General features: G+C 35.1%; 4 protein-coding genes across 12 annotated transcripts; 3 read left to right on the top strand and 1 right to left on the bottom strand.

The window, feature by feature from the left end:
* LOC109353395 (cytochrome P450 86B1-like) lies at nucleotides 601-3,385 on the top strand. 3 transcript variants are annotated; one of them, XM_019595650.1, is made up of 3 exons: nucleotides 602-865; nucleotides 902-2,102; nucleotides 2,880-3,385. In XM_019595650.1, the coding sequence occupies exons 1-3, from the start codon at nucleotides 813-815 to the stop codon at nucleotides 3,294-3,296; spliced, it is 1,671 nt and encodes a 556-aa protein (XP_019451195.1). In that variant the 5' UTR covers nucleotides 602-812; the 3' UTR covers nucleotides 3,297-3,385. The 3 variants fall into 3 exon arrangements, with proteins under 3 accessions (XP_019451193.1, XP_019451195.1, XP_019451194.1); XM_019595649.1 differs by having other exon boundaries at nucleotides 602-894; nucleotides 928-2,102; XM_019595648.1 differs by having other exon boundaries at nucleotides 601-2,102.
* LOC109353703 (ATP-dependent Clp protease proteolytic subunit 2, mitochondrial-like) lies at nucleotides 4,078-6,199 on the top strand. Its single transcript, XM_019596058.1, has 2 exons — nucleotides 4,078-4,481; nucleotides 5,526-6,199. Exons 1-2 carry the CDS (start codon nucleotides 4,154-4,156, stop codon nucleotides 5,942-5,944), a joined length of 747 nt encoding a protein of 248 aa, XP_019451603.1. The 5' UTR covers nucleotides 4,078-4,153; the 3' UTR covers nucleotides 5,945-6,199.
* LOC109355530 (ENHANCER OF AG-4 protein 2-like) lies at nucleotides 8,120-23,255 on the top strand. Of its 5 annotated transcripts, none has more exons than XM_019598732.1 (13): nucleotides 8,120-8,411; nucleotides 8,601-8,677; nucleotides 11,016-12,950; nucleotides 13,015-13,513; nucleotides 14,331-14,439; nucleotides 14,583-14,695; nucleotides 15,791-15,900; nucleotides 18,238-18,315; nucleotides 18,715-19,221; nucleotides 19,548-19,921; nucleotides 20,191-20,286; nucleotides 20,418-20,515; nucleotides 21,180-21,488. In XM_019598732.1, exons 1-12 carry the CDS (start codon nucleotides 8,310-8,312, stop codon nucleotides 20,486-20,488), a joined length of 4,071 nt encoding a protein of 1,356 aa, XP_019454277.1. In that variant the 5' UTR covers nucleotides 8,120-8,309; the 3' UTR covers nucleotides 20,489-20,515; nucleotides 21,180-21,488. The 5 variants fall into 5 exon arrangements, 4 of the variants coding, with proteins under 4 accessions (XP_019454277.1, XP_019454275.1, XP_019454274.1 ...); XM_019598729.1 differs by having other exon boundaries at nucleotides 8,124-8,411; nucleotides 18,715-19,351; nucleotides 19,435-19,921; XR_002108669.1 differs by lacking the exons at nucleotides 18,238-18,315; nucleotides 18,715-19,221; nucleotides 19,548-19,921; nucleotides 20,191-20,286; nucleotides 20,418-20,515 and adding exons at nucleotides 16,378-17,014; nucleotides 17,098-17,584; nucleotides 17,854-17,949; nucleotides 18,081-18,178; nucleotides 23,154-23,255 and having other exon boundaries at nucleotides 8,126-8,411; nucleotides 15,791-15,978; nucleotides 21,180-21,381.
* Nucleotides 22,851-25,059, bottom strand: LOC109355531 (probable peptidoglycan endopeptidase LytE). 3 transcript variants are annotated; one of them, XM_019598735.1, is made up of 4 exons: nucleotides 24,710-25,058; nucleotides 24,500-24,615; nucleotides 23,560-23,827; nucleotides 22,851-23,511 (listed from the first exon to the last, which is right to left on the bottom strand). In XM_019598735.1, exons 1-4 carry the CDS (start codon nucleotides 24,956-24,958, stop codon nucleotides 23,122-23,124), a joined length of 1,023 nt encoding a protein of 340 aa, XP_019454280.1. In that variant the 5' UTR covers nucleotides 24,959-25,058; the 3' UTR covers nucleotides 22,851-23,121. The 3 variants fall into 3 exon arrangements, with proteins under 3 accessions (XP_019454280.1, XP_019454278.1, XP_019454279.1); XM_019598734.1 differs by having other exon boundaries at nucleotides 23,029-23,171; nucleotides 23,211-23,827; nucleotides 24,710-25,059; XM_019598733.1 differs by having other exon boundaries at nucleotides 22,851-23,827.

Genomic DNA, 25,891 nt, shown 5'->3' with positions numbered 1-25,891 from the left:
TCATTAGGGCCTTCCTAACAATCTATGTATGAATAGCTACATAAAATGGCCCATGAAAAAGTAAACCAGTCACAAATCAATAAAGAGCAACATCATTCAGATTAATTTTAATTTTTTAAAATGACTGTAAAATCATGTTTTAAGATTCCAGGTTAAAAAGCCCATAATGTAAAAATTTATTATACCTATGTAGGTCAACACCAATTTCATGCTTGTTGGGTTAGTTGAGCCTGTATAAAAATGTGAGGGTTAGCCACTTGTATTGACCAAAAATATGAACAGGATCCATCATGTTTGCTGAGTGTCACCTGAAATGACACCTACAATTCTTTGTAATATTCAATTCAATATGAAATTGACATTAATAATCAATATAATATAATCAAAAAGAACAATATTTAGATATTAATGCTTTAATCATATACACAAATTTGTGACATTAGAATTAGTACTCTACAAACAATTCTCACTTAGGTAATCCACCCCACCCACTTCTCATCTTCCTCAACATACAAAGGTTACTTCCTTATTAGTAACTCCTATTTAACACAAACAATTATCACTCACATTCCTATAATTTCTATACAAAGCAAAGTGAACAATCCCTCATATATAGTGCAAGCAATTAATCACAAGGAAACCCCTCAATTGTGTATTCAATTTAGCTCACCAAATTAGACTATAGTTTTAACTAAGCACGCCAAGAAAAGACAACATTTTTAAGGTTATTGATCAACTTATCATTCCATATATTTATAACATACATAACCAAGACACACATATTATCCTTCACATTCAACAAAACCAAGCCCATGCATTTTCACATTCCCTATCATTCCAACACCATGATGACCAAGCCTAGCACCGGTACTAGCAACCTCAACCTCACCTCTGGCCACTTTAGCACCGGAAACTTCGTTTCGCGCAGCCTCTTCCTCCTTCGAGACATCCAAATTTTGGAGATTATGATTGCAATCATAGTCTTCATAGTCATTCATTCTCTTAGGCAAAAGAAACATCATGGCTTACCCATTTGGCCTGTCTTTGGAATGTTACCTTCATTGGTCACAGGAGTCAGAACCAACACATATGAATGGCTCACTGATATACTCAGCCACCAAAATGGCACCTTCAGATTCAAAGGGCCTTGGTTTAGCAGCCTCAACAGCATTATCACCTCGGATCCTCGCAACATTGAGCATCTTCTCAAAACAAACTTCACAAACTTCCCTAAAGGAACTTACTTTAAGGATACTGTTAGAGACCTATTAGGAGATGGAATTTTCAATGCAGACAATGAAACATGGCAGAAACAAAGAAAAACAGCAAGCATAGAGTTCCATTCAACAAAGTTCAGGCAATTAACAACAGATTCTCTATACCAACTTGTCCACACAAGGCTATTACCTGTGTTAGAATCATGTGTTGAGAAATCTGTTGCCATAGACCTTCAAGAAATCTTGTTAAGGCTAACTTTTGATAATGTGTGCATGATAGCATTTGGTGTTGATCCAGGTTGTTTAAGCCTAGAATTGCCTGAGATACCATTTGCAAAAGCCTTTGAGGATGCAACAGAAGCCACGGTGCATCGTTTCGTCACCCCGACATGCATATGGAAGTTCATGAGGTTTATCAACTTGGGAATGGAAAGAAAGCTGAGGGAATCAATAAAGGGAGTTGATGAGTTTGCTGAGAATGTTATTAGAACTAGAAAGAAGGAACTTTCTCTGCACTGTGATGAGGATAAGAAGCCAAGATCAGACTTGTTAACAATCTTTATGAAGCTGAAGGATGATGATGGAAAAGCGTATTCAGATAAGTTCTTGAGAGATATATGTGTGAATTTTGTATTAGCCGGGAGAGACACTTCTTCTGTGGCTTTGAGCTGGTTTTTCTGGTTGCTTCATCAGAATCCTGAAGTGGAGGATAAAATATTGGAAGAGATATGCAGGGTAGTGAGTGTGAGGAAAGACATGAAAAAAGAAGAATTCGGAAAACCTTTGATATTTAAGCCAGAGGAGATTAAGAAAATGGATTATTTGCATGCTGCTTTATCAGAATCTCTTAGATTATACCCTTCTGTGCCTGTGGATCACAAGGAGGTAATTAACTAACTCTTCATTTTTTTCTCATACTCTTTCCTTTTCCCTTTTCTAATATCTTTTACTATAATTCCTTTTTTCAACACTGATTCTTTCCCTTGGACTTCACATGTTGTGATGCCTACCTTTTTCTTTAAAATTTGAGACTAAAATCACATAAGGAATGTAGAAAGTAGGTGAGAGGGTGTAGTAATTATATATGATGTTGAAGAAAGTTTGCATGTTCAAGTTTCTTCATTTTTGGTTATTGATTTCTATAGGATCACAAGGAGTGGATTGAAGATGTGCCTTTTTTTCCATCTTGTGAATTAAATGGTTTCTCTGAAATGCATGTTCATTGTTTTCATAAATATGACTACAACTATGTTGATTCCATTCTTTGACATCTATTACACATTTTACACGTATAAATCACTTTTTGTGAGTTGAATTTTAGAGGGGAAGTAAGAGAAATGGAAGGTCTAAGAGCCATAAAATACATTGATGAGATGACTCCAAAGCTTTCATTTTCTTCTTTCTAAAATTCAACTCGTAAAAAGAACCTAAAAGGTTATTATTTAGTCAATGTTCTGTTTGCCTAACAAATAGCATGCATCTTATAGCTGACCCAAAATGATAAAATATTAGTACTAATAAATCAAATAAAGAAGGATTTTATAAATGTATCCCATAGCATATTGAATGCAACAGGTTAAAGTCACAGAATTCAAAGTGATATTGAATGCACCTAGTGTGAATGCATGTGGTGATAGATACTATTCAATAATGACATTGCAGGTAATTGAAGATGATACTTTTCCAGATGGAACAGTGTTAAAGAAAGGCATGAAAGTGATATATGCAATCTATGCAATGGGAAGAATGGAAGCTATATGGGGCAAAGATTGCAAGGAATTCAAACCAAACAGATGGCTAAGAAATAATGGTCAATTCATGAGTGAATCTGCTTACAAATTCACTGTCTTCAATGGTGGACCTCGTTTGTGTTTAGGCAAAGATTTTGCATACTACCAAATGAAATATGTTGCTGCAAACATCATATATCATTACCATGTTAAGGTTGTTGAGAATTACCCTGTGGTTCCTAAGCTTTCCTTAACTATGTACATGAAGAATGGGATTAAAGTTAATCTTTACAAGAGGGATGTTGCACAAGTTCAAGAAATACTTGGAAGATTGGTTGAAATGAGTTAATAATGGTGTTTGGTTAATGTTGTACAAGGTTTTAGTTTATTTGTTTTTGTTTCTTAATAATGCATGTAAGTACATAATGGTCAAGAAACAAGGTTGAATGTAGTCATAGGAAGTGAATGTTGTTGAGTGTGTTGTTATGATTGGATATGTTTTTTTTTGAAGTCCTTGGGTGGAATATATAGCCATAATTTTTGTCACTATGAATTGAAATTGTTATTGATTCTAGTGAATGATTTTGAGTACTATATATATATATATATATTTGGATAAGGAACCAAAGAAATATATTTATTTTGAGTCCCTAAGTTCCTTACTAGATGGAGTATTGTTTAATTTGCTTACTAATAAATGGTCAAATTTAAGGGTATATCCCTCACCATTTAGTAATAAACTGATTTTTTTCGGGGGCCCTTTAATAAGTGTTACTTATATGAATTGAATTATTAATCTTTTGATTATTTTGAGAATCTAACAATATCTTATACACAACATTTGTTATAAAAGATCACTTTCTTTTCATACTAAATATCTCTCCATAAAATATTACATTGAGATTCCAATATGATGATTAAGGAACTCAAATAAATTAAATTAGAAGAGTACAATATACTTTATCCTAAAAACAATTTATTAGGTATATGAGTAAGAGTAAACATCAACTTATTACCTAAAATCATCTTATTTCCCTATAATTTATGACTAGAATGGAGAAAAACTCATTATCTTAAAAGTAGGTTTAAAACTCTTGGGAGTAAGTTTATCCCGAAAATAATAAACAAAGAAAGGGGGATTACATAACATTCTGATTCCTGAACAAGTTAGAGAGAAGCCCTAATCCAAAATCAATTGAAGCAGCCATGAGAGGAATCCTTTCGAGTTCAAAGCTAATTGCAAAGAAACTCCTCTTCAATGGAGCAACAACAAACCAATTCTCACAATTCAATAATCTTCATCATAATCGTTCATATAGCCTGATTCCAATGGTGATAGAGCATTCTTCTAGAGGAGAAAGAGCATATGATATATTCTCTCGTCTTCTTAAGGAACGTATTGTCTGCATCAATGGTCCTATAACTGATGATACTGCACATGTTGTTGTTGCTCAGCTTCTCTTTCTTGAATCTGAAAATCCTTCCAAACCTATACACGTTTATCTCAATTCCCCTGGTGGCGCTGTTACTGCTGGTACACACTTTTATGTTTATGTAATCATTTCGGTTTCTTCAAAATCTCATTTTGCTCAAATACACAATGTGCTATATTTCAACCATGCCCGATTTTGCAAAAAAAAAAAAAATTAAAAAAAAAACCTATTTTTTCTTATGTATAAAAGATTGTATGATTTTTGTTATGTTGAATCACTTGTATGCTTCATAAGTCCGTATAGTTTCACTTTAAGTTTATTCCTTCCTTGCAATGAGTGTTGGTTCAAGCGGTAAATGCTTGATTTCCTTTAAGCAAGGTTTCGGGTTCGAGTCTTGTGATGGAAAAAATAACCGCTGGGAGAGTTAGTTCCACATACTTGTGGATGTTCTCGACTCGGACAAGATTGTCTCAAGTGCGAGTATACATGTGGAAAACCAAAAAACTTAGAATAATGGTCCTTATAATTTTCAAGCAATTGAAAATGGCCATTGTATATGATTTCCTAGCAATGTAAAATGATCCCTATCTGTATTTGCATTTTACTCTAAACAACTAAATTAAAACTTACTTAATATTTTTTTGAAATAAGATACAGAAAAACTTATTTTCATAAGCTGCAAAAAGAGTTTATAGTAAAGTCATAATCATAAGCTATTTTCCGTAAGTTTATTTTCTTAAAGTTGTTCTCATAAGCACAAAAAAGCTCTCTAAGTGCTCCTCCAAATACTCTCTTAGCAGGGAACACACCCGATTGATGGACAACATTTTGCATTATTTGAAAACTGTGTGAACTTCTTAAAATGATTTTAAACTACATCAGCTTAATTGAATTCTAAGTGAAACTGTAAGACCAAATCATAAATTTAAATTCCTATTATTATTATCGCGCCGAAATAGAAAATCGCGCCGTCTTTCATTTAGTGGGGTTGGATGAATATAATACTGACGATATTATCAACTGTGAAGTGACCATAGAGCGGGCCATTGAGAAGGCCCTGCTCTCCGACCGCTTTTCCCGGGATGAGCTTGGTGATTATTTTAGATTGTATGGTGGTTTGATGCTTGCATTGGTGTTATGTGTAGGTCTTGCAATTTATGACACAATGCAGTACATTCGCTCTCCTATTAATACAACCTGTTTGGGTCAAGCTGCATCCATGGCTTCTCTCCTTTTGGCTGCGGGTGCCAAGGGTCAGAGGCGTGCTCTACCAAATGCAACAATCATGATTCATCAGCCTTCCGGTGGCTATAGTGGTCAGGCAAAGGATATTGCAATTCATACGAAGGAAATTGTTCGGATTTGGGATTCATTGAATGAACTATACAAGAAACACACAGGCCAACCAATTGACATTATTCAAAAGAATATGGACAGGGATTATTTTATGACACCAGAAGAGGCAAAGGAGTTCGGGATTATTGATGAGGTTATCGATCAGAGACCAGCGGCTTTAGTTTCTGACGCTGTTGCTGATGAAGGAAAAGATAAAGGTTCAACTTAGAGCTGGAGGGTAAGATTTCTTTGAGGAATCCTTGCTGTGTTTTACATTCTATGTCTGCCACCATAGGTAGAAATTTTGCAGTTGATATAACTCTATCAATTAGACATGATCATAAATTTCTGTTTTGTCCTCAATTCAGTTTTATTGGCATTTTTATCTTCTGTAACACAGATTGGATTTTTAACTATCCTTATCTTAATGTTCCTAATTAGTAATTATTCATAATAACATCATATGAATTTTTTGGTGAGGGCATCTTATAGTATATTTGACTGCTAATATTATTTGTGTGAAAAGTAAAACTTTGATCCCTCATTGTGCAACTATCTAGGTTTGTTGACACTTTATGCTACATAGTTCTGTTAACAAGTTGAATTTTTGTTGGTACTACCAAGGGTATCCTCTCACTTTTTGGTAAGTAATTAATCTCTTTCGGGGTGCGTGACGGTCCCTTTCAACAAGTGTTGCTCACATAAATCGAATCATCGACCTTTTGATTGTTCTGAGATCTAACGAGATCATATACCATAGATCAACATGTTCATATGTCAATATATAACAACTGCATTTAGTTGAATGAAACTCTAGTAAAGATTTTGGAATTTCCAGGATCTAAGTCATTAGAAAAACTTACATCAACTTAAAACAAATCTATATCCATTACTGAAAATGACACTCTTTTTTCAGAAAAATATCATTGCATTTCAAAGTAATTTATAACTTTAAAAATATTGCCACATTCGTTTTAACATATTTTATATTATTTGAATAGAGTTCATGTGAAAATAACACGTGCATTCTGGTGATTTATATTGTGTTTCTTTAGACAAGTTTTTTAGTTTATAGCTTATTGACTTGTAAAATTATTTTTTATAGACTTAAGATATGATCTCAACATTTCAGTTAGCCTCACAATTATAAGTTATAATCTCGCACATTTAAGTTATAAGATTATTATAATTATGTTAATTTTGTTATATAACCTCAATAAATTTAACATAAACTTCACGATTTAATATTACACTAATATACACTAGTATATTCATTGTTTTGTTGTTTTTACAAATTTTATTTTAGTGTTTATGTTATTTTTTCATAATGTAAATTGCTTCAACATTGTAATGATGATTGAAAAGTTTTCTTATCATAGAGGGTTATTTGCTTATGTTTGTCTATTGGTATATGAAAAATGCACTCTTTTTTGTTTTGTTTTTTTATCTGCTAGGAAATTAATATCACTTTGTAAATATGGACAATTTGGTATATAAAAGCAATTTATTCTCGTATATATTTATTAAAATCATGAGTTAAATAAAAAGCATGCCATGTTCATAACTTTGTTGTGAGTAATGTATTTTGGGAATCTCCTACTTTTTTAAAATCATCTTTTTCTTTTATAATCAACTATAAATATATTTTTTACTTAACTCAATAACACTTTGCTTCATATAACAATATATTTTTGTTTCCAATAAAAATGTTATTTATATTAATACCATTCGTTTTAATATATGTATATTATATTATAAAATATACCTTTTTACTTCTTTAACAATAAAATATTTTCTCACAAGAAATAAGTTGTGTCTTAAGGCAGATAAAAGTATGACACACGTACTATTTTTTTAGTTTTTAGACAAAGAACAAAGTATATTATGGTATAATGAGATAAATTATCTCATTCAGCCACTAAAAACATGGTTAATCATTTTCTATAAAAATATTTTTAAAACTAAACAAAATATTTTTACTGGTTGGAGAAGATAAATTATCTTTTGTTATGAAAAAATACTTTATTTTGTTTTTAAAATATATTTATAGAAAATAATTAAATATGAGATATGTTATGATTTTTATAGTTATCTCCTCCGTATAAGAATATATTTTATTCTCTAAATTAATTAAAGATGGATTCACTTACTCTCGAAGAGTAAGTTTTATAAATTCACTCATTATCATATGTATCAATTTTAGAAAAATCCAATAATTTAAATTTGTAGATAGATATTTCTAAAATTGATAACTACATAAAGATTGAATTTAAAAAACTTACTAGAATCCCCACTCAAATTAATTATACCTATATATATATATAATTTAGAGGTTGATACCTGATAAAGTTGAATTTCACAAAGTATATATGAAATTAAACCCAATCTCATTCGAAACAGGTTTAAATTGAAGCAAAATAAATAAAATAGTTCGCAGGATTGGTACAAGTTATCCAAAGACAGTGAAATTGTATATTCCCCAATACAAAAGCCAAGATCTCCCCATCCCGGCGATACCCTCCGCCGCACCGGGATTTTTCTAGGGTTTGAGACTCTAACGACGCCGTTTTGAAATCACCGTGACGAAAGCTGTTATGCGTCGACGCGGAGTGAATAAGGGTAAGGGGAATGGAGATTTGAGTTTGGGCGATCTTGTTCTCGCTAAGGTTAAGGGTTTCCCAGCTTGGCCTGCTAAGGTCACTCTCTTTTCACCTTATCAATCAATATCTATCGTAATTGTTTATCAATTTCTTCATATTATTATGAATATTGTTATGTTTTTGCACCGTTCGGATTTGATATGATATTTATGTAGTTCTATGTGGTTATGAACTAACTTTGATTATTGAGGTTACTGTACTGATTTTGTTGTATATTTTTTTCAGATAAGTAGGCCTGAAGAATGGGATAAACCCCCTGATCCAAAGAAATATTTTGTTCATTTTTTTGGTACCAAAGAAATGTATGTCTCTCTCTTTCTCACCTGTTTTTATTTTAACAGGTAGCTAAATAGTATGTGAATCGTTGGTTAGGTTTTCAAGTATTAGGCGAATCAACCATAATTTCTTGTCGATTGCATTTAATAACTCATGATGGAAAATAGAAGGACTGTTATGTGAGTTAGTAAAGAGAGAAAAACACACACACTGTATAATGCATTTTGGAGGTGGAAAGGAGATACAATTGGCATGGTGGAATTTTCGAAATGATACCCTCACATGTCTTTCTTTACTGTTTATTGAGTGTGCCTTTGGCTCTTCCTTGTTGCTGGAGAGTTTCCTTTGACATGTCAGCTGCCAAATAAGACAAAGTTATATCAAGTTGTAAACGTCTGATGTAGCAGGTGTAGACAGTGTATCATAGCATTCAAATAACAGTATCCTTAGTCGTGGAACTGAAATAATAAGCTTATTATTATTTTATTATTTTTTAGTTCTCGATTCTCATGTGTGCATTTCATTGTATGTTGCAAATTAATGTAAGGTATAATTTTAGTCTCAAAGTTGAGAATGCCCGATGCCTAACTATCCAATATAATTTGTTGATTCCATTAATTACTTGTACTGTATAATTGGCTTTGTTATATATCAAGGATCTACTATCCTAAAAGCTTTAGCTATTAAGTATAGGGGACCCAAGAATACTTTTATATGTCTAAAACACCCACTCAATCAAGAGCACTTGTGGCTTGAATAATGGACTGTGCTCATGCCCATTTTTTTTTAACCTTCTGCTAAAATTAAAATATGAAGAATGAGATGGTGTAAAAGCCGCTGCCTTTTTAGGGGGCTTAATATGGTTGATATGCAAAGATTGGCATGCTTTGTTGCACGTCCCCTTTGATTAGTTTCTAGGTGTTTCCTTTTGTGTCTATGAGGATTTCTTATCCTCTTGTATTTTTCTCCCTTCTATTCTGATCATATTTCTTTTATTGTAAAAAAAACTATGAAGAATGAGATTAGGAAGGTTCAAATCCCAATCACTTGGTCAGAGTCAGAGCCTCTAGTCCATTTCAACGACTGACTCTCCTAAAAGCTTAAGCAGTTAGGTGGCGGTCATTAAATGATTTAGTTTATGTTGTCTGAGTGGAATTTTTGCAGTTATTTTTTGCTTTATATACCCAAGAGTTTGAGGCTTAAGAAAAAGAAAGCAACTTTAAATGCAGCTTTAGATATTGTTGTGAGGATCTTCTGTCACGATTCACGCGGCTGGGGTGGGAGATGATTTGACTGTTAGGGTGAGAACTGAGGATTACATGGTTTATACCTCAAAACTTGAGTTTTATGGTTATGCCAATTATTTATTGAATATATCAAAAAAGGGACATAGAGGTTGTATGTGTGACAAGTTTGATGGTTGGCGTTATAATTGAATATAATTGTGTTACTTGTAATACCAATTTCCCCCCACAGAAGTTAGATTTTGTGGTTACCACTTATTGCTTTCAAGCTTCTCTGTAGCTGTATAGATCCTCTGACGTCTTTGCATGTTAATATTGATACATGACTAGAAATAGCCTAAATGGAAACCTGTTAATCCCGTACATGGGATCTGGGAGAGTTTTTGCTGTTGATTGGATGTTTTGAGATTGAGTCCTTCTTGCTATGGACTTGAAGCAGCTATTTTATATCAGTGCATTAATTTTTATGGGTTCTTTTCTTGTCTTTGGTTATTCTGTGAGGATGCCTTGTTCTCTGCAGTCTGCGCTATTACTTCCTTTGACATTAGTGAATCATCTGCCCCCTTCCCTAGAATAATGAAGGTAATAACGAAGGCATCAAAATTTTGTAGATTTGATTATGCTATAATTTTCAGTATGTTTCCTTCTAAAAGTAAAGGAGGGTTTTGAGGAACAATTTTAAACTAGTTCTCCATCATCAATAATGTGAGTCACTATCAAAAGGTGTAATATCCTGAATTAGCCATCCGATTAAAGAATTAAATATTGAGTTGACAATTATGATAAAAATTATAAGTAAATTGAATTAATCTGAACAAAATGGTTTGAAATAGGATGACTTGAGATGGTATTTTGTAAGTACATAATTATCTTTAATATATTAACAATTTTTATATATTTCGATCGCCTAGAAGGAACAAAAGAAACATATTGTTCTTTCTTCAACAGTTTATGATCTCTAGTTGTTTGTACTCATCCATTTAACCTAAATAATCTGTTTTTGTGATTACATAGATAGTTTCCATTTTTGTTGGTATTGTTTGTTCTTTTACATTACAATGGTTGTCTTGGATTTTATCTACCTACAGTTTCCCCTATGTGATGTCCTCTTCCTTCGCAGAGCTTTTGTTGCCCCTGTGGATATTCAGGCATTTACCAGTGAGGCTAAAAATAAATTGTTGGGTAGGCTTCAAGGCAAGACGAAGTACTTCACTCAAGCTGTGAAGGAAATCTGTGCAGCATTTGATGGGATAGAGAAACGGAAGGGCAGTGGCTTAACAGATGACCCTGATGATTCTCCTGTCGGTTCAGAGGCTCCTTCTTTTGATGAAGTAGTGGGTGACCAAAAGGATGCCACTGATGATGTGGTATCAAATGCTGAAAAAGATAACATCAATATGGGTAACATTGACACTAGTTTGGAGCACTGTACAGAGAGAATGGGCGAAAGTGATAGCCCTGATCAAAATCTCTCCATACCTGGCCATCCAAATGAAAGTTCGTCTGTTTTATCACCTGTGGTCAGAGGTAAATTATCCCTTGATGCACATGTGAAGAAAAATGCTAACAAATCTAGTCTCAAGGGTGCAAATAGTGTTAATGGTTTTAGGCAAGATGATAACGAACATAGTATTTTGACAAATGGGAGCAAGCCAAGAAAGCTTGGTACCAGCTCAAGGAGAAATGAAATTTCAAATGATAAAAACAGAAATGGTGGATCAACTGCTGGAATATTTTTTAAAGACGGTAATTCTGCTGGCGGCGTTGATCTTTCCAGGTCTGGAGAGACATTGAAAGGTGGGAAAAAGGGGAAACATGTATTTTCTAGTAAGTCAGATTCTTCAGGTATCCTTAAATCAGATTCTAATGGTAATACTGGAATAAAGGATAAGAACTTGCTAAAAGTGAAAACATGTCTTGAGGTAAAAAAGGAGTCACAGGAGATCTTGGTTGATTCTGAGGAGGCTGATGGCAAAAATTCCAGTAAACAAAAGAAGGCCCAATTTTATGCAAAGCATAATCTTGTAGCAAATGAACCTTTACATGCTACCAAGAAGGTGAAGCGTATTGATACCAAAGATGCTAAAAGTTCTGGATCTCTCCCAAAAGATGTGAAAAGTGCTTCACCTGGCTCTACTGTTGTCCAAGACAAAGCATTTGAAAATTTAGAGTTGAAAAAGTCCACATCACATTTGAAAACAGAAAAAAGCAAGACATCGAGGGGTCAAATTGGGGTTGTAGGTTCTGATGATTTGGTCCTTGAGGTTCTACCTGGGACCAAATTTCATAGCCAAGTCCATCAAGCTATGCCTGATTCTGCTATAGTTGCTTCCAATGAAAAAACAGGAAAGAGTTCTCTTAGACTGAAAAGTGATGCAAATAATGTTATGATAAAACAAGAAACAAGGAAACGAAAAGCTGTTTGCCTTGTTGATGATGACGACGATGGTGAACCTAAAACTCCTGTTCATGGAGGAGCTGCAAAAATTATTAAGTCACCTTTTGTTACAGATGTCAAGAAGAGCAATAATGCACACTCAGAGAAGTCTAATGTTGCTCAATTGGCTCCAAGAAAGTCTAGTGATCATGAGGATATCCATTTGAAACAATCATCATCTCACTCACATAATGACACTTCGTCAACTAGGCAGTCTTTAAAAGATAGAGACAATACAGTAGTTCCTGTAAATGTATCTCACAGTCCTGATAAATTAGATTCAAAGCAGTTTCCTTCCAAAGTGGCAAAATTAAGCTTTGCCTCTCCTGTAAAGTCACCTCAGTCGATTCCTGCAATAAAGTCAAGTGCTGAGCAACATAAATTGTCCAAACCGATGCTTAAAGTTTCCAGTAATGCTACGGAGAAGAAGGTTGATCATGGGTCTTCAAAATCTGTACGTAATGTCACTTCTTCTCAGAATCAAGTTGTAACACATAACAAGAAGCTCACATTGTCAACCGAAATGTCTAAAACTACCCCAAAAACTTTGGCACGGGCAGTTGAAGTTCCTTCTTCGACAGTTGGTTTTAAGGAGTTTGATGCCTTTCATGTTGATAGGTACATATGCTTTTATTTTTCCAGTTTCTCTTGGAATTGTTTACTTATCCTTATACTATTACAGGTTGGAGGTGAGTATGGAAGAAAAAGGTAGTGTATATACTGGTTCTAGGAGTCCAGGAAGTGCTAAAACTATGAAGCATCTTATTGCGGCTGCCCAGGCGAAAAGGAAACTAACTCAATCCCAATGTCTTCATCTTGGCAATCACAGTGTTCTGGGGGGGACTCCTAGCCCCTCTACAGTTCAGCCATTTCTGTCTGTGTCAAGCAATTCTGTACAGGCAAATGTGCAGGGAGTCTATGAGCACCCAACATTGGCTTCTCCGTCCACTAATAATAATCACTCTAATTCTCAAAATCAACTTGATGTTGAAGAAATTGAAGAGAAAAGATTTGGTTCGGTACAAAGGGGTGTAGGAGGCTCGCTGAGTGGTGGTACTGAGGCTGCTGTTGCTCGTGATGCTTTTGAAGGAATGATCGAAACTTTATCAAGGACCAAGGAAAGTATTGGGCGCGCAACTCGTCTTGCAATTGATTGTGCTAAGTATGGCATTGCAAATGAGGTCTGGTCCATCATACTATTGCTAGTTATAAAATTATTAATATTGGTAATAACTTGCTTTTTTCATGAATTTTCTTTGTAAAGCTTGTGAACCATTAGAAAGTGTGAAATTACTGTATTAAGGAAGTTAAATACACCATTGAGAATAAAGATTTTGGAAAATTATTACGTGTTTATGATGGGGATTAGAAAAAATAGACCGATAGGAAATAGGCAGAAGAAACAAGACAAACATGATATGCAATTTTAAATACAACTAGAACTGTCATGATTTTTTCCTGGATATCTAGATATTTCACTTATATTAAAAGAACAATTATAATTGTAATGAAATAAGAAAATAAATACTCAAGGCAGAGATTGAGTTCCACCCAAATTCCTTTACTCACTAATTTTCCTGCACACTTATGTCCCTTCTATTCTCATATATCCTACACCGCTTCAATCTTCTTTCTGTCTCTCTCTCTCTCTCCCTGTATATAATTATATAGCATGAGACTCATGCCGTGTAGGATGTTAGTTGCTCCTCTTGTAGCCAGAGTTAATAGGCGGGTATCTATAAGTTTCTATTTGTGATTTTTGTGTCAATTTCCTGCTTATAGTGATGTTTTATTTGACAAAATCATGGAGTAGGGACATCTAGGATCCTTGGAAGATAAGAAATGCATTTTGTTTTGTTTGCTTTATATTTTTGTTAGAGATACTTGATTGGAATGCGATTTTCTTACCAAGATGTTATATTTTTACTACTAGTTTTGGAAGTTGTGTATTTGTGGTTACTGTATCTATGGTGATCTTACTTCATAGCCCTTATTCAGGTTGTTGAACTTCTTATCCGAAAGCTGGAAAATGAAACTAGTTTTCATCGCAAAGTTGATTTGTTCTTTCTTGTTGATTCCATCACCCAGTGCTCACATAGTCAAAAAGGTTGGTGAACATACTCTAGAGAATCCATTGCTGTTATTAGCATTTATTTTTTATGGTGTACTTGTTTCCGCTTTCTCCCCTGCCTGAATTAGCTAGTCCTCTCTGCATGGAATTTTCAACTATTTTTATTGTATTTTTTTCAGGCATTGCAGGAGCCTCCTACATCCCAATAGTTCAAGCAGCCTTGCCACTTCTTCTTGGTGCGGCTGCTCCCCCCGGGGCTAGTGCTCGTGATAATCGTCGTCAGTGTCTCAAGGTCAGCTCTTTTTTTGGTTGATGACCCAAGGGTTTATATTTGAAAGGGAAGAAGTGGTGTAGAACTGGGAGGAAGATAACACATCACCTAAATCAGAAAGAAAAAAGAACAAGAAAGAAAAAGAAACAACTAATAATGCAACAAACTTACCCGGTCTTTTTGCATATCATTGATATCAGTAAATATAACTAGCTACCTGTAGCAGCTATTTGAGCACCAGAGAGAAGTCATAAACACAACCCAGCGAGGAACTAGGGGGAAAGAGAAAGACGGCCCAGTGCAGGGCTCCCACTTAGTGGGGTCTGGGGAGGGTAAATGTATGCAGCCTTACCCCCGCAAGCGGAGAGACTGTTTTCAGGAGGGGGAAAGAGTGGCTCTAAAAATATGGGCATCTAGTTCCTCTCCTACTATTTAGATACCAATACATTAAAGCACTTTTGAACCATTTGATCCAAATGGAGCTGGCCCAGAATTACCCATCAAAAGGAGTAACATAAGCGAGAAGCCATTTTAAAATTTGGCATCCAGCCAAAGCAATAAGGGAGGATTAGGTAGTACAATCCAATTTATGTATTTCTACTCACTTTATCCCAATTAATCTTCAAACCAGAAAAAAAAAATCATCAGTCTGGCGAATATAGACGGTAGACAAAAAAACTGTTTCAACTGCAAACTGAAGGTGAGAGATCATAACTTGGAGCGAACTGTGAACCAACGCTGATCCCCTTGTTTTAAACAAGAATGAGATGTTAGATCTACTTCCCTTAGGTCTTGTTGTATATCGAGTCAGGATCTTGGCAGTCATTGCCAATCACAGAAAGAAGTAGATGCTACATGAAATCCACTTCCTCCATCAAACATCATCTCCACTTCTATCAGCAATTTTGAAGGGTTCTTATTCTCAGATCTTTAATTACCTGATAACATTGTATGAGTGTCAATTACTTGACTTTGACTACTATACCTGCTTTATCATTAAATGAATTGGGATTTTGTTTAACTAAATGGGTGATGGCACTTTAGTTCATATAAGGAGTTTTGCTTTATGCTAGGTGGATATAACATTTTTTGTTTTCTATTTTGGGTGGGTTGCAGGTTTTAAGACTGTGGCTTGAGAGGAAAATTTTGCCTGAATCAGTTCTTCGCCGTTACATGGATGATATTGGAGTTTCAAATGATGAAACAACAATTAGCCTTTCTTTCAGGCGCCCATCTCGAGCAGAGCGGGCTGTGGATGACCCAATTAGAGAAATGGAAGGCATGCTTGTTGATGAGTATGGAAGGTTTGTTGCATCAATTTTTCAGATTGGTTGCTCCAGAATTTTTGTTTTTATTCTTACTGTTTTCGCTTTCAAGAGTCCCTGATCATCGTTATACAATTAGCTCACCAGTCATTGTTGTTGCTGTACAATTAGCTTATCTTTCTTAAACCCAGGAGATATAGTAAAGTCTGAATCTGTAAATGAGGTAGCAGATACTACCACAAAATGGAATAGAATACTTTTATAATTATCAAATGGAATTTTTTATGCTTTGCATTTGCCATTTTTACTAGGTTGGACTGTTTATTAACTACATCATGCTCTAATTTCTGTTTGGTGTTTCATGTTCTAGTACCATTCTAACTGTTTTAGAAAGTAATTTTTATTTCTGATTCATGTTTCCTTGATGTTGTATACCAGTAATGCTACATTTCAGCTGCCTGGCTTCTTTTGTCATGCATTTGAAGAAGATGAAGATGAAGATGAATTACCAATCAATTCATGTAAGGATACAGATGGTGCATCTCCTGCAGATCCCACGCCTACCCTTGGAGAATCAGAAACTTCAACTGTTACCCCAAGTGATAAGCGTCACTGTATCTTGGAGGATGTGGATGGTGAGCTAGAAATGGAAGATGTTTCAGGTCACCCGAAAGATGAAAGGCCTGCACTTTTTAATAGTTCAGATGAAATTGATTTGCAGCGTCAGGGATCTTGTAGGCATCCGAATCCAACTTCAAATATTTCAGTAGAGATATCACCTACTCTGAATGGTTCTCCACCATTGCCGCTTGATTCACCCCCTCCACTCCCACCTTTGCCTTCTTCACCTCCACCATCTCTTCCATTATCTCCATCTCCTCCGCCTCCACCTCCCCCACTGTTGCAACCCCCACCTCCTCCTTTACCACCCTCAGGCCCTCCACTGTCATTGGTTCTCCAATCATCTGGACCTGCTCGGTCTTCACTTGTCTCACAATCATTAATGCCACCACAGTCATCACATCAGTTGGGATATCAGCAGAATGTACCTCCTAACTATAGTGGCACAACTAGCGTAAGGCTGCTTTGCTATTAAATATCACTGGTTTCTATGGATTTGTTTGACTGATATATTGATAAACTCAGTCCTTTATACAGGGTAACCAAGTAGCTCAAATGGCTGGAAATTCATTTTCTGGAGGTCACAATAATGCAGTTGTCACAAATGAAGTTCCACAGCCTTCTGCTTTTGTCGCAGCTGCAGGGTGCAGCTCACAGGAACCTTCTAGTCTTAACCCTTCAAGGCAGTTAGCATACGGGCAGCATATGTATCTGAATGCTCAATTTCCCCAACCTAATCATCAATTTCAGCTAAGTAACCCTCAATTTACTCAGAGGCATGCGCATCCGACCCCACCCCAAAATCCGTCAAACCAGTACTCATACCCAAACCCTACAGTTCAGCAACATCTTCCTCATTCATTCCATTCTCCCTTCTCTTTGCCACCCCTTCCAGATGGAATGAGACAATTTGCTCCTGATGAACAACGGAGAATGTCATCGAATGAATGTAAAACAAACAATCAACATGGTGTTTGGATCGGGAGAAATCCTTCATGCCCTGGTCAACCCTTTGGGCAAGAAGGTATGCGAATCTATTTTGTTTACCATTCCAAATGGTTGTTCTGGTAAATATGGGTTATGTTAGACTATTTATTGTATGTATCTCATTCTTGTACTTATCAGCTTACTATTGAGGTTCTTGTCCATCCGTATTTTTTTAATTTTACTGTTTGTTATTTCTGTTGGTCATATGAGTAGTTGCTCTCTAGTTGCAGAGGTGTTACTGGCACTTAATGTTGTTTGCAAGAGTATTCTGAATGTTATACATGATATATATTTCTGGTGATGAAGGTAATTTTAAGCCACCAGTTGAAAGACCATCAGTAAGCAATGCAAGTTTTCAGCGTGTAATTTCAAACAATGTACCAGCTGTTCCTCCAGTAGCAGGTGACAACTATTTTTATTATACTGGTTAATTTTTCTAGTTCTCCCTTATATATGCCTGCCCCCTCCCATTGAGCTTCCACTTGTTAACAAACTACATATATGGTATGAATCATACTCATTTCCTTTTTCAGGACATGGTGTTCCTCAGATGTTGCCTAGTAGATCAGACATTTCTGCTCTTAATTGTTGGAGACCCAGTTGAAGATGATTGGAGTCTTGTATTAGTGAAGTAAGCTTTTTAGTCATGTTATGGGAGGATTGCTTTTCAACAATTAGCCTTTCTTTCAGGCGCCCATCTCGAGCAGAGCGGGCTGTGGATGACCCAATTAGAGAAATGGAAGGCATGCTTGTTGATGAGTATGGAAGGTTTGTTGCATCAATTTTTCAGATTGGTTGCTCCAGAATTTTTGTTTTTATTCTTACTGTTTTCGCTTTCAAGAGTCCCTGATCATCGTTATACAATTAGCTCACCAGTCATTGTTGTTGCTGTACAATTAGCTTATCTTTCTTAAACCCAGGAGATATAGTAAAGTCTGAATCTGTAAATGAGGTAGCAGATACTACCACAAAATGGAATAGAATACTTTTATAATTATCAAATGGAATTTTTTATGCTTTGCATTTGCCATTTTTACTAGGTTGGACTGTTTATTAACTACATCATGCTCTAATTTCTGTTTGGTGTTTCATGTTCTAGTACCATTCTAACTGTTTTAGAAAGTAATTTTTATTTCTGATTCATGTTTCCTTGATGTTGTATACCAGTAATGCTACATTTCAGCTGCCTGGCTTCTTTTGTCATGCATTTGAAGAAGATGAAGATGAAGATGAATTACCAATCAATTCATGTAAGGATACAGATGGTGCATCTCCTGCAGATCCCACGCCTACCCTTGGAGAATCAGAAACTTCAACTGTTACCCCAAGTGATAAGCGTCACTGTATCTTGGAGGATGTGGATGGTGAGCTAGAAATGGAAGATGTTTCAGGTCACCCGAAAGATGAAAGGCCTGCACTTTTTAATAGTTCAGATGAAATTGATTTGCAGCGTCAGGGATCTTGTAGGCATCCGAATCCAACTTCAAATATTTCAGTAGAGATATCACCTACTCTGAATGGTTCTCCACCATTGCCGCTTGATTCACCCCCTCCACTCCCACCTTTGCCTTCTTCACCTCCACCATCTCTTCCATTATCTCCATCTCCTCCGCCTCCACCTCCCCCACTGTTGCAACCCCCACCTCCTCCTTTACCACCCTCAGGCCCTCCACTGTCATTGGTTCTCCAATCATCTGGACCTGCTCGGTCTTCACTTGTCTCACAATCATTAATGCCACCACAGTCATCACATCAGTTGGGATATCAGCAGAATGTACCTCCTAACTATAGTGGCACAACTAGCGTAAGGCTGCTTTGCTATTAAATATCACTGGTTTCTATGGATTTGTTTGACTGATATATTGATAAACTCAGTCCTTTATACAGGGTAACCAAGTAGCTCAAATGGCTGGAAATTCATTTTCTGGAGGTCACAATAATGCAGTTGTCACAAATGAAGTTCCACAGCCTTCTGCTTTTGTCGCAGCTGCAGGGTGCAGCTCACAGGAACCTTCTAGTCTTAACCCTTCAAGGCAGTTAGCATACGGGCAGCATATGTATCTGAATGCTCAATTTCCCCAACCTAATCATCAATTTCAGCTAAGTAACCCTCAATTTACTCAGAGGCATGCGCATCCGACCCCACCCCAAAATCCGTCAAACCAGTACTCATACCCAAACCCTACAGTTCAGCAACATCTTCCTCATTCATTCCATTCTCCCTTCTCTTTGCCACCCCTTCCAGATGGAATGAGACAATTTGCTCCTGATGAACAACGGAGAATGTCATCGAATGAATGTAAAACAAACAATCAACATGGTGTTTGGATCGGGAGAAATCCTTCATGCCCTGGTCAACCCTTTGGGCAAGAAGGTATGCGAATCTATTTTGTTTACCATTCCAAATGGTTGTTCTGGTAAATATGGGTTATGTTAGACTATTTATTGTATGTATCTCATTCTTGTACTTATCAGCTTACTATTGAGGTTCTTGTCCATCCGTATTTTTTTAATTTTACTGTTTGTTATTTCTGTTGGTCATATGAGTAGTTGCTCTCTAGTTGCAGAGGTGTTACTGGCACTTAATGTTGTTTGCAAGAGTATTCTGAATGTTATACATGATATATATTTCTGGTGATGAAGGTAATTTTAAGCCACCAGTTGAAAGACCATCAGTAAGCAATGCAAGTTTTCAGCGTGTAATTTCAAACAATGTACCAGCTGTTCCTCCAGTAGCAGGTGACAACTATTTTTATTATACTGGTTAATTTTTCTAGTTCTCCCTTATATATGCCTGCCCCCTCCCATTGAGCTTCCACTTGTTAACAAACTACATATATGGTATGAATCATACTCATTTCCTTTTTCAGGACATGGTGTTCCTCAGATGTTGCCTAGTAGATCAGACATTTCTGCTCTTAATTGTTGGAGACCCAGTTGAAGATGATTGGAGTCTTGTATTAGTGAAGTAAGCTTTTTAGTCATGTTATGGGAGGATTGCTTTTTACAATAAATGGTTTGACTGTTCGGCTGAAAAACTATGGAGGGTTGCTTTTAAAATAATAGTTTATAACTGCTCTTAATTTGATTTTTTTATTAGAAGTTATGCACAACTTATGTAGTTAGACACTTAAAAGTAATTGGACTGGTTGGATTGGACATTTTTCACCTCTCTTCAGAACCCGTGGATAAGTATATTGGCTATTAGGTTCATGATCCTTGGCTTACATGATAGGCAGCATTTCAAAGTTCAAATATGCATGATAGTTATATGGTTTACTCATTTACCTCATGTATTGCATACCAATTTCAATGTGCTAGTTTTGTCATAAAAGAAGTCTTGTGATAACAATGTAAAAACTAACGAACCGCATAGAACTGGGTACCGCGCACCAGAATTAGTATCGTGTACCATTTAACTATAATTTACATAGATTAATTCTTCACATGGGGATGAAATGGACTTTGATGATATACCTTCCTGTGTATGGTCTGAATTTCTTTCAAAATGAAAGGTTTAGGTTTTTCTACTTATCAGTGGTCTGCTTTCGTCATTTTTTATTCATGAATAAATTGCATTTAAGGTTATTTTCTCTATGTATGTTGATATATGTCTGGTTTTTGTTTTTCAGTGGGGTTGCTGGTGGATCAACATGCAAGGTTACATATTGTGCCTCAGTTAGATTCGCCTATAGTGTAGTACATACAACTACCTGTGAAGAAAATTTTGAAAACTTGAGGAGGCTTTTGGCAGGGTTATGTATATTGTAATTTTTCCTGACAACGTATCCCAGGAACATTTGCTTCCTAGTTTAGGCCCATGTTTCTGACTTGGTTAGTTTATCTGTTTCTCATCCCTTGTGTATATTACATTATATCTATATAGAAATCAGTATCATGCACTCAGTTTTAACCACAATAAATCAATGTTAATTTTACCACTTAGACTTCTTTTTTCCAAATATTATTTTTCTCTATGTTGCATTTCTCTGAGGGAATGAGGGGTACCATTTATTTTATCCATTTTATCAATAAGAAAATGATCAGTGGTTTATAGTGCGGTGTTAACTTTGTTATAGTTGGAACTTGGAAGTTCATTTCATTACAATTTAATCATTTTTCAATATCAAAAAATAGTTCTGCATTCCTGCACACTATCTCTTTCTCTCCCCACTCTCTTCAATCCATCGTTTGGGTTCCAATTAGCACCTAAACTTGATGAATATTCAAAATTTTGATTGGAAAACGTGGGAGAAAACAATATAGTTGAAATTGAAACTGAAAAAAACCAATATGTTAAAACTGCAAATTTTATGGTTTTAAGCTGATTTTATTGTGAAATGGTAACTAACCTTCCCTTATGTTTGACACTCTTTGAAAGCTATGCTAACTTTCCCTTAGGGAGATAATAAATTTCAATCATCACCCTTCATGAGAGAGGTGAATGTAATAATATTATATAACCTTCAAGAGAGGTGTGTATTTTTTTAAACAAGGGGGTTCCATGTTTAATTAAATTAAACCCCCAGTGATTTTGATTTCCCTTGTTTTTGTTATCAATTGAAGATGGTATTCATGAATGATGAAGATGCATTTAGCTGTACGGATGTGTTTATGCTTCAAAAGTTTGAGTGGCTGAAAGTGATTGTTTTTTACTGTTTTGTAGTTGGTAATCTTAGTGAACAATTGGATTGCTGCTTATAATGACATTACCTTACAATCCTATTCCTAAGCATGCATGATGTCTCATCAAACCCTGGTATGGTATTTATAGATCCCTTTCCAAGAAGGATGAAGTTGTATTTAGCTCTACGGATGGATTTATGCATTTGAAGTTTGAGTGACTAATTTAGTAAAAGGTGAAAGAATAGTTCGCTTTGTGCTTAACACACGGCTCCGTGATTGCATTTTACTGAATTTTAATTGATAGCCTTGTTACATTAATAATAAAAAATTAGATTGTTGCTTATGGTGGCACTTATATTTTCCTGAGAGGCTACCCCATAAATGTCTAAATTCTAAAGTCTAGGCTAGGACTTCCAATTGTATTTATGCATTGCTGCATTGTATATCAGTTTGTTCACAAAAAATGTGCAATGTGATTAGAGTATAAATGTCTTAAAAGTATTATAGTTGAGATATATGAACGATATGTTAATAAATGGAAGGTAACTAAATTAAGGAAGTAAAAATTCTAAACATTTCTCACCCTGCTCCATGATATGGAGTTTTGTTCCAATATTACACTTTCATAATTATCTGTCTGCCTGATATTAAAATACAATAGTTTTTTAGTCAAATTCTAAATAAATCATATTTCATATATACGAGCAAGCCTGAACTTGAATTCTAGCTAGTTAGTATTACAAAACATAGTGGAATGCTAAAGTTGGGAAGGTGGTTCTTTCTGTCCTGCATTCTTAACATGGGAACAGCCCCAAGAAATAACTTAAGAGATTAAAAGTGTAATTTGGTTTTGTATTTTTAACTATATGCTGTGGCAACTAATGATTCAGTAGCCTGACAAAAAGGGTTGAAATTTGCTTTGATGCATTGCTCTATATAGTATATATACTAATCAAGTGCAGCTTTATTTCTTTTACCAGTTCTTGGTTTTGCTATGCCTTTAGCTGAAACTGCTGGACAATTGGAACAAGAGTTGTGATTTTTATGTTGATCTTGTAAACATGATGTGCTTGATGATTTCCTTACTCCAGATTGTCCATCAAGTGCAAATGCACTCCCCAATCTTATTAGCAAAGGATTTATACTACTCGATTTAGAATCAGTTGTTATTACAGTTCGGCTACCGGATTTCTGTCGAAGAGCTAAGCTCTTTCCTGTTTTTGATGAAGAAAACCTACCACTAGTTCTATTATCCTGCGGCGCCAACAGCTTCTCTGGTGCATCCTTAATGTTGTTGACAAATGTATCATTCCATTTATCGGACTCATCGTCCCTGGCTTCTACGTCATCGGAGCTTTGCAGAATATCCTCAAAAATTGCACTGGCCAAGCTTCTAGATTTCTGGTGACGACTCAGAGTTCGGGGAGAAGTAGCTGTTTGCGAACCATTTTCGGAAGAATTATAAGCCCTTTTTCTATACATTGCCATATCAAACACTGATATGGATTTCTTCATTGTTGGTTTGGTTCCATAGTAACCTGAGCTTGTGACTGAGGTGAGCTTCTGCCCCGAGGATTTTATTTTCGGGGACAAGAATGATTCGAACAGTTCGCGACAAGTATCATCATGTAGATTGTTGTCAGAGTTACCACATCTGAAGGGATACCAACACTCATGGTCATCAGTACTTTAAATGCTATATAATGATCTTAAATGAAATTCTAAATGGAAATCAATCATGTAAGCATACTATTCAAATTTATATGTGAATTATGTTCATGTCAAACAAAATGGTACCGAGCTTTCCATATAGACTTGACTTGTCATAGTTTTTAACCTGTTGGTAACTTATATGGTAAAAGATAAAGAGAATAAAATATTTCCTCGTACCAAAAGATAACTTATCTTCTCCAGCTAGTAAAAGTATGGCATACAAACTATTTTGTTTAATTTTTGAAATATTCTTGTAGAAATGATTAAATAGGACGCATGTTATGATTTTAATTGGAGAAGATGACTTATATATTTATATAAGAAGATCCTTTATTCTCAAAAGATAGATACACATTTGAGTTTTTTTACTAAGACCATGATCAAACTATTAAACTCCTTATGACCCATTTGCGAGTTGGTTTTTGAAAGATAATAATATATAGAAAGAAACGGCTTAAAAGTCATGAAATATATTTGTGAGATTGTTCTAAAGTTTTATCATTTATTTTTTCTCCTCTAAAATTCAACTCAAAAACATATCATTAAAGAAAAGCAAAGAAAAATGGTCCCCTTAGTCTCAATGTTAAAGTTAGCTTTTGGTATCTAAACATACCCATTTGATAAAGCAGGAGATGGAGGGTGCCTTCCATTTAGTGGAATGCGGATAGTCTTTAGAGCAAACATTTGATGGTCTGTAATAAGGCTATTCAACTTTTTTATTTCACCAACCTGCAATTTTTTCCATACCAAAAACATCTAACAAAATTATATATAACAGTTTCATTTGATGATGAAATTCCAAAATGACATTGAAAAAGGGTACCTCTAGACCATATTTGATTGCTATGCCAGCAAGTGTGTCCAATTTGGATATAGTATGCTCTATATAGCCATGTGTAGAAGGAGGAGATGATGAAGATGATGAAGAAGATGATGAAAAAGAAGGAGAAGAAGAAGACATTATGATTGTTGAATCAGCATTGTTTACATCATAGACAGATACATTTAAGTTATGATGGTTGAGATACCCATTACTACTACCATTATGATCTTCCCACTTATACATTTCCATCTCAATATTGGAATCAAAAATCAGAAACCATTTGAGATTGAAATGGATAATGTGGTTGAAAAAGAAGGAATATAATTGAGAGTATTAGAATGTGTAATTCAATTATGTCTTATTTTTAGTATTCTGAATGTACTAAATTTGCATGCATGCTACTATTACGCATGCAACTTCTTCATCACTTCACACGTGTATGACTAATTTTGCTGTATTATTACTCGTCCCACCAATTTCATACAAATTCTCAAACTCACGTTATCTTCTTTTTGTAATTTGTTTAATTATTATTGTTTTACTTGTGTAAAAATATATTCTTTTTCAATGAATTGAGTTAGTTTATGGTATTGGTGGAGAATATTAAACCATAAGTAAGAAGAAGAACAAGAGGGGCTAATAAACTAAGGTTGACCATGTTTTTCATTTAAATGAGTTGGCAAAAAGTAATTGGTGATACATAAAATTTCTGCATGTTGGTAATATCGACAACATGTAGAACGAAACTATCTCTATGGAGAAAGAAGTAAGTTATATTCGTGTAATGGACGTGATTCATACTATATCTTGAATCTGGTTATCTTTTTTTGTAACTTCATCTTCTTTGACTTTTACAAATTGGTGTGTTGATCCAAAGTACTGTATTGACTTAACATGTAAAAAAGATTAATTATTGATCTCCTTTTGTATTGGGCGGACACTAGTCATGTTCTATTTAATACATTTTTTCTTATTAAAAAACAAAAAACTACCAAACCTACACCTTAATATTATTTTTTTATTTAATTTGATGGAAGCTTGGTGCTTATGATGCAGGAATTACTATTACCTTACTATATATACTTGAGTTTTAGTACCATTCTTGATTATCCCAGAGTTGTAGTAGTAAGTACTAAGTACTATTCGGTCATGGCACATAAACTTGTGATTTCTGAAACTAAG

This window comes from Lupinus angustifolius, chromosome LG08 (genome assembly GCF_001865875.1).
Source record: "Lupinus angustifolius cultivar Tanjil chromosome LG08, LupAngTanjil_v1.0, whole genome shotgun sequence".
NCBI classification, from domain to species: Eukaryota; Viridiplantae; Streptophyta; class Magnoliopsida; order Fabales; family Fabaceae; genus Lupinus; species Lupinus angustifolius.
This window is presented reverse-complemented; position numbering and strand designations above follow the sequence as displayed.

Bases quoted from the DNA above. Each gene is read 5' to 3' on its own strand.
- LOC109355531 (XM_019598733.1), bottom strand. From the start codon at position 24,958: ATGGAAATGTATAAGTGGGAAGATCATAATGGTAGTAGTAATGGGTAT. The intron at 24,616-24,709 runs GTACCCTTTTTC...AAAAAATTGCAG, and splicing joins CAATCAAATATGGTCTAGAG to GTTGGTGAAATAAAAAAGTT. The intron at 23,828-24,499 runs GTATGTTTAGAT...GTATCCCTTCAG, and splicing joins TCTCCTGCTTTATCAAATGG to ATGTGGTAACTCTGACAACA.
- LOC109353703 (XM_019596058.1), top strand. From the start codon at position 4,154: ATGAGAGGAATCCTTTCGAGTTCAAAGCTAATTGCAAAGAAACTCCTC. The intron at 4,482-5,525 runs GTACACACTTTT...TGTTATGTGTAG, and splicing joins TGGTGGCGCTGTTACTGCTG to GTCTTGCAATTTATGACACA.
- LOC109353395 (XM_019595648.1), top strand. From the start codon at position 813: ATGCATTTTCACATTCCCTATCATTCCAACACCATGATGACCAAGCCT. The intron at 2,103-2,879 runs GTAATTAACTAA...ATGACATTGCAG, and splicing joins TGCCTGTGGATCACAAGGAG to GTAATTGAAGATGATACTTT.
- LOC109355530 (XM_019598729.1), top strand. From the start codon at position 8,310: ATGCGTCGACGCGGAGTGAATAAGGGTAAGGGGAATGGAGATTTGAGT. The intron at 15,901-18,237 runs GCGCCCATCTCG...CCTTTCTTTCAG, and splicing joins ACAATTAGCCTTTCTTTCAG to GCGCCCATCTCGAGCAGAGC. The intron at 18,316-18,714 runs GTTTGTTGCATC...GTTGTATACCAG, and splicing joins CTTGTTGATGAGTATGGAAG to TAATGCTACATTTCAGCTGC.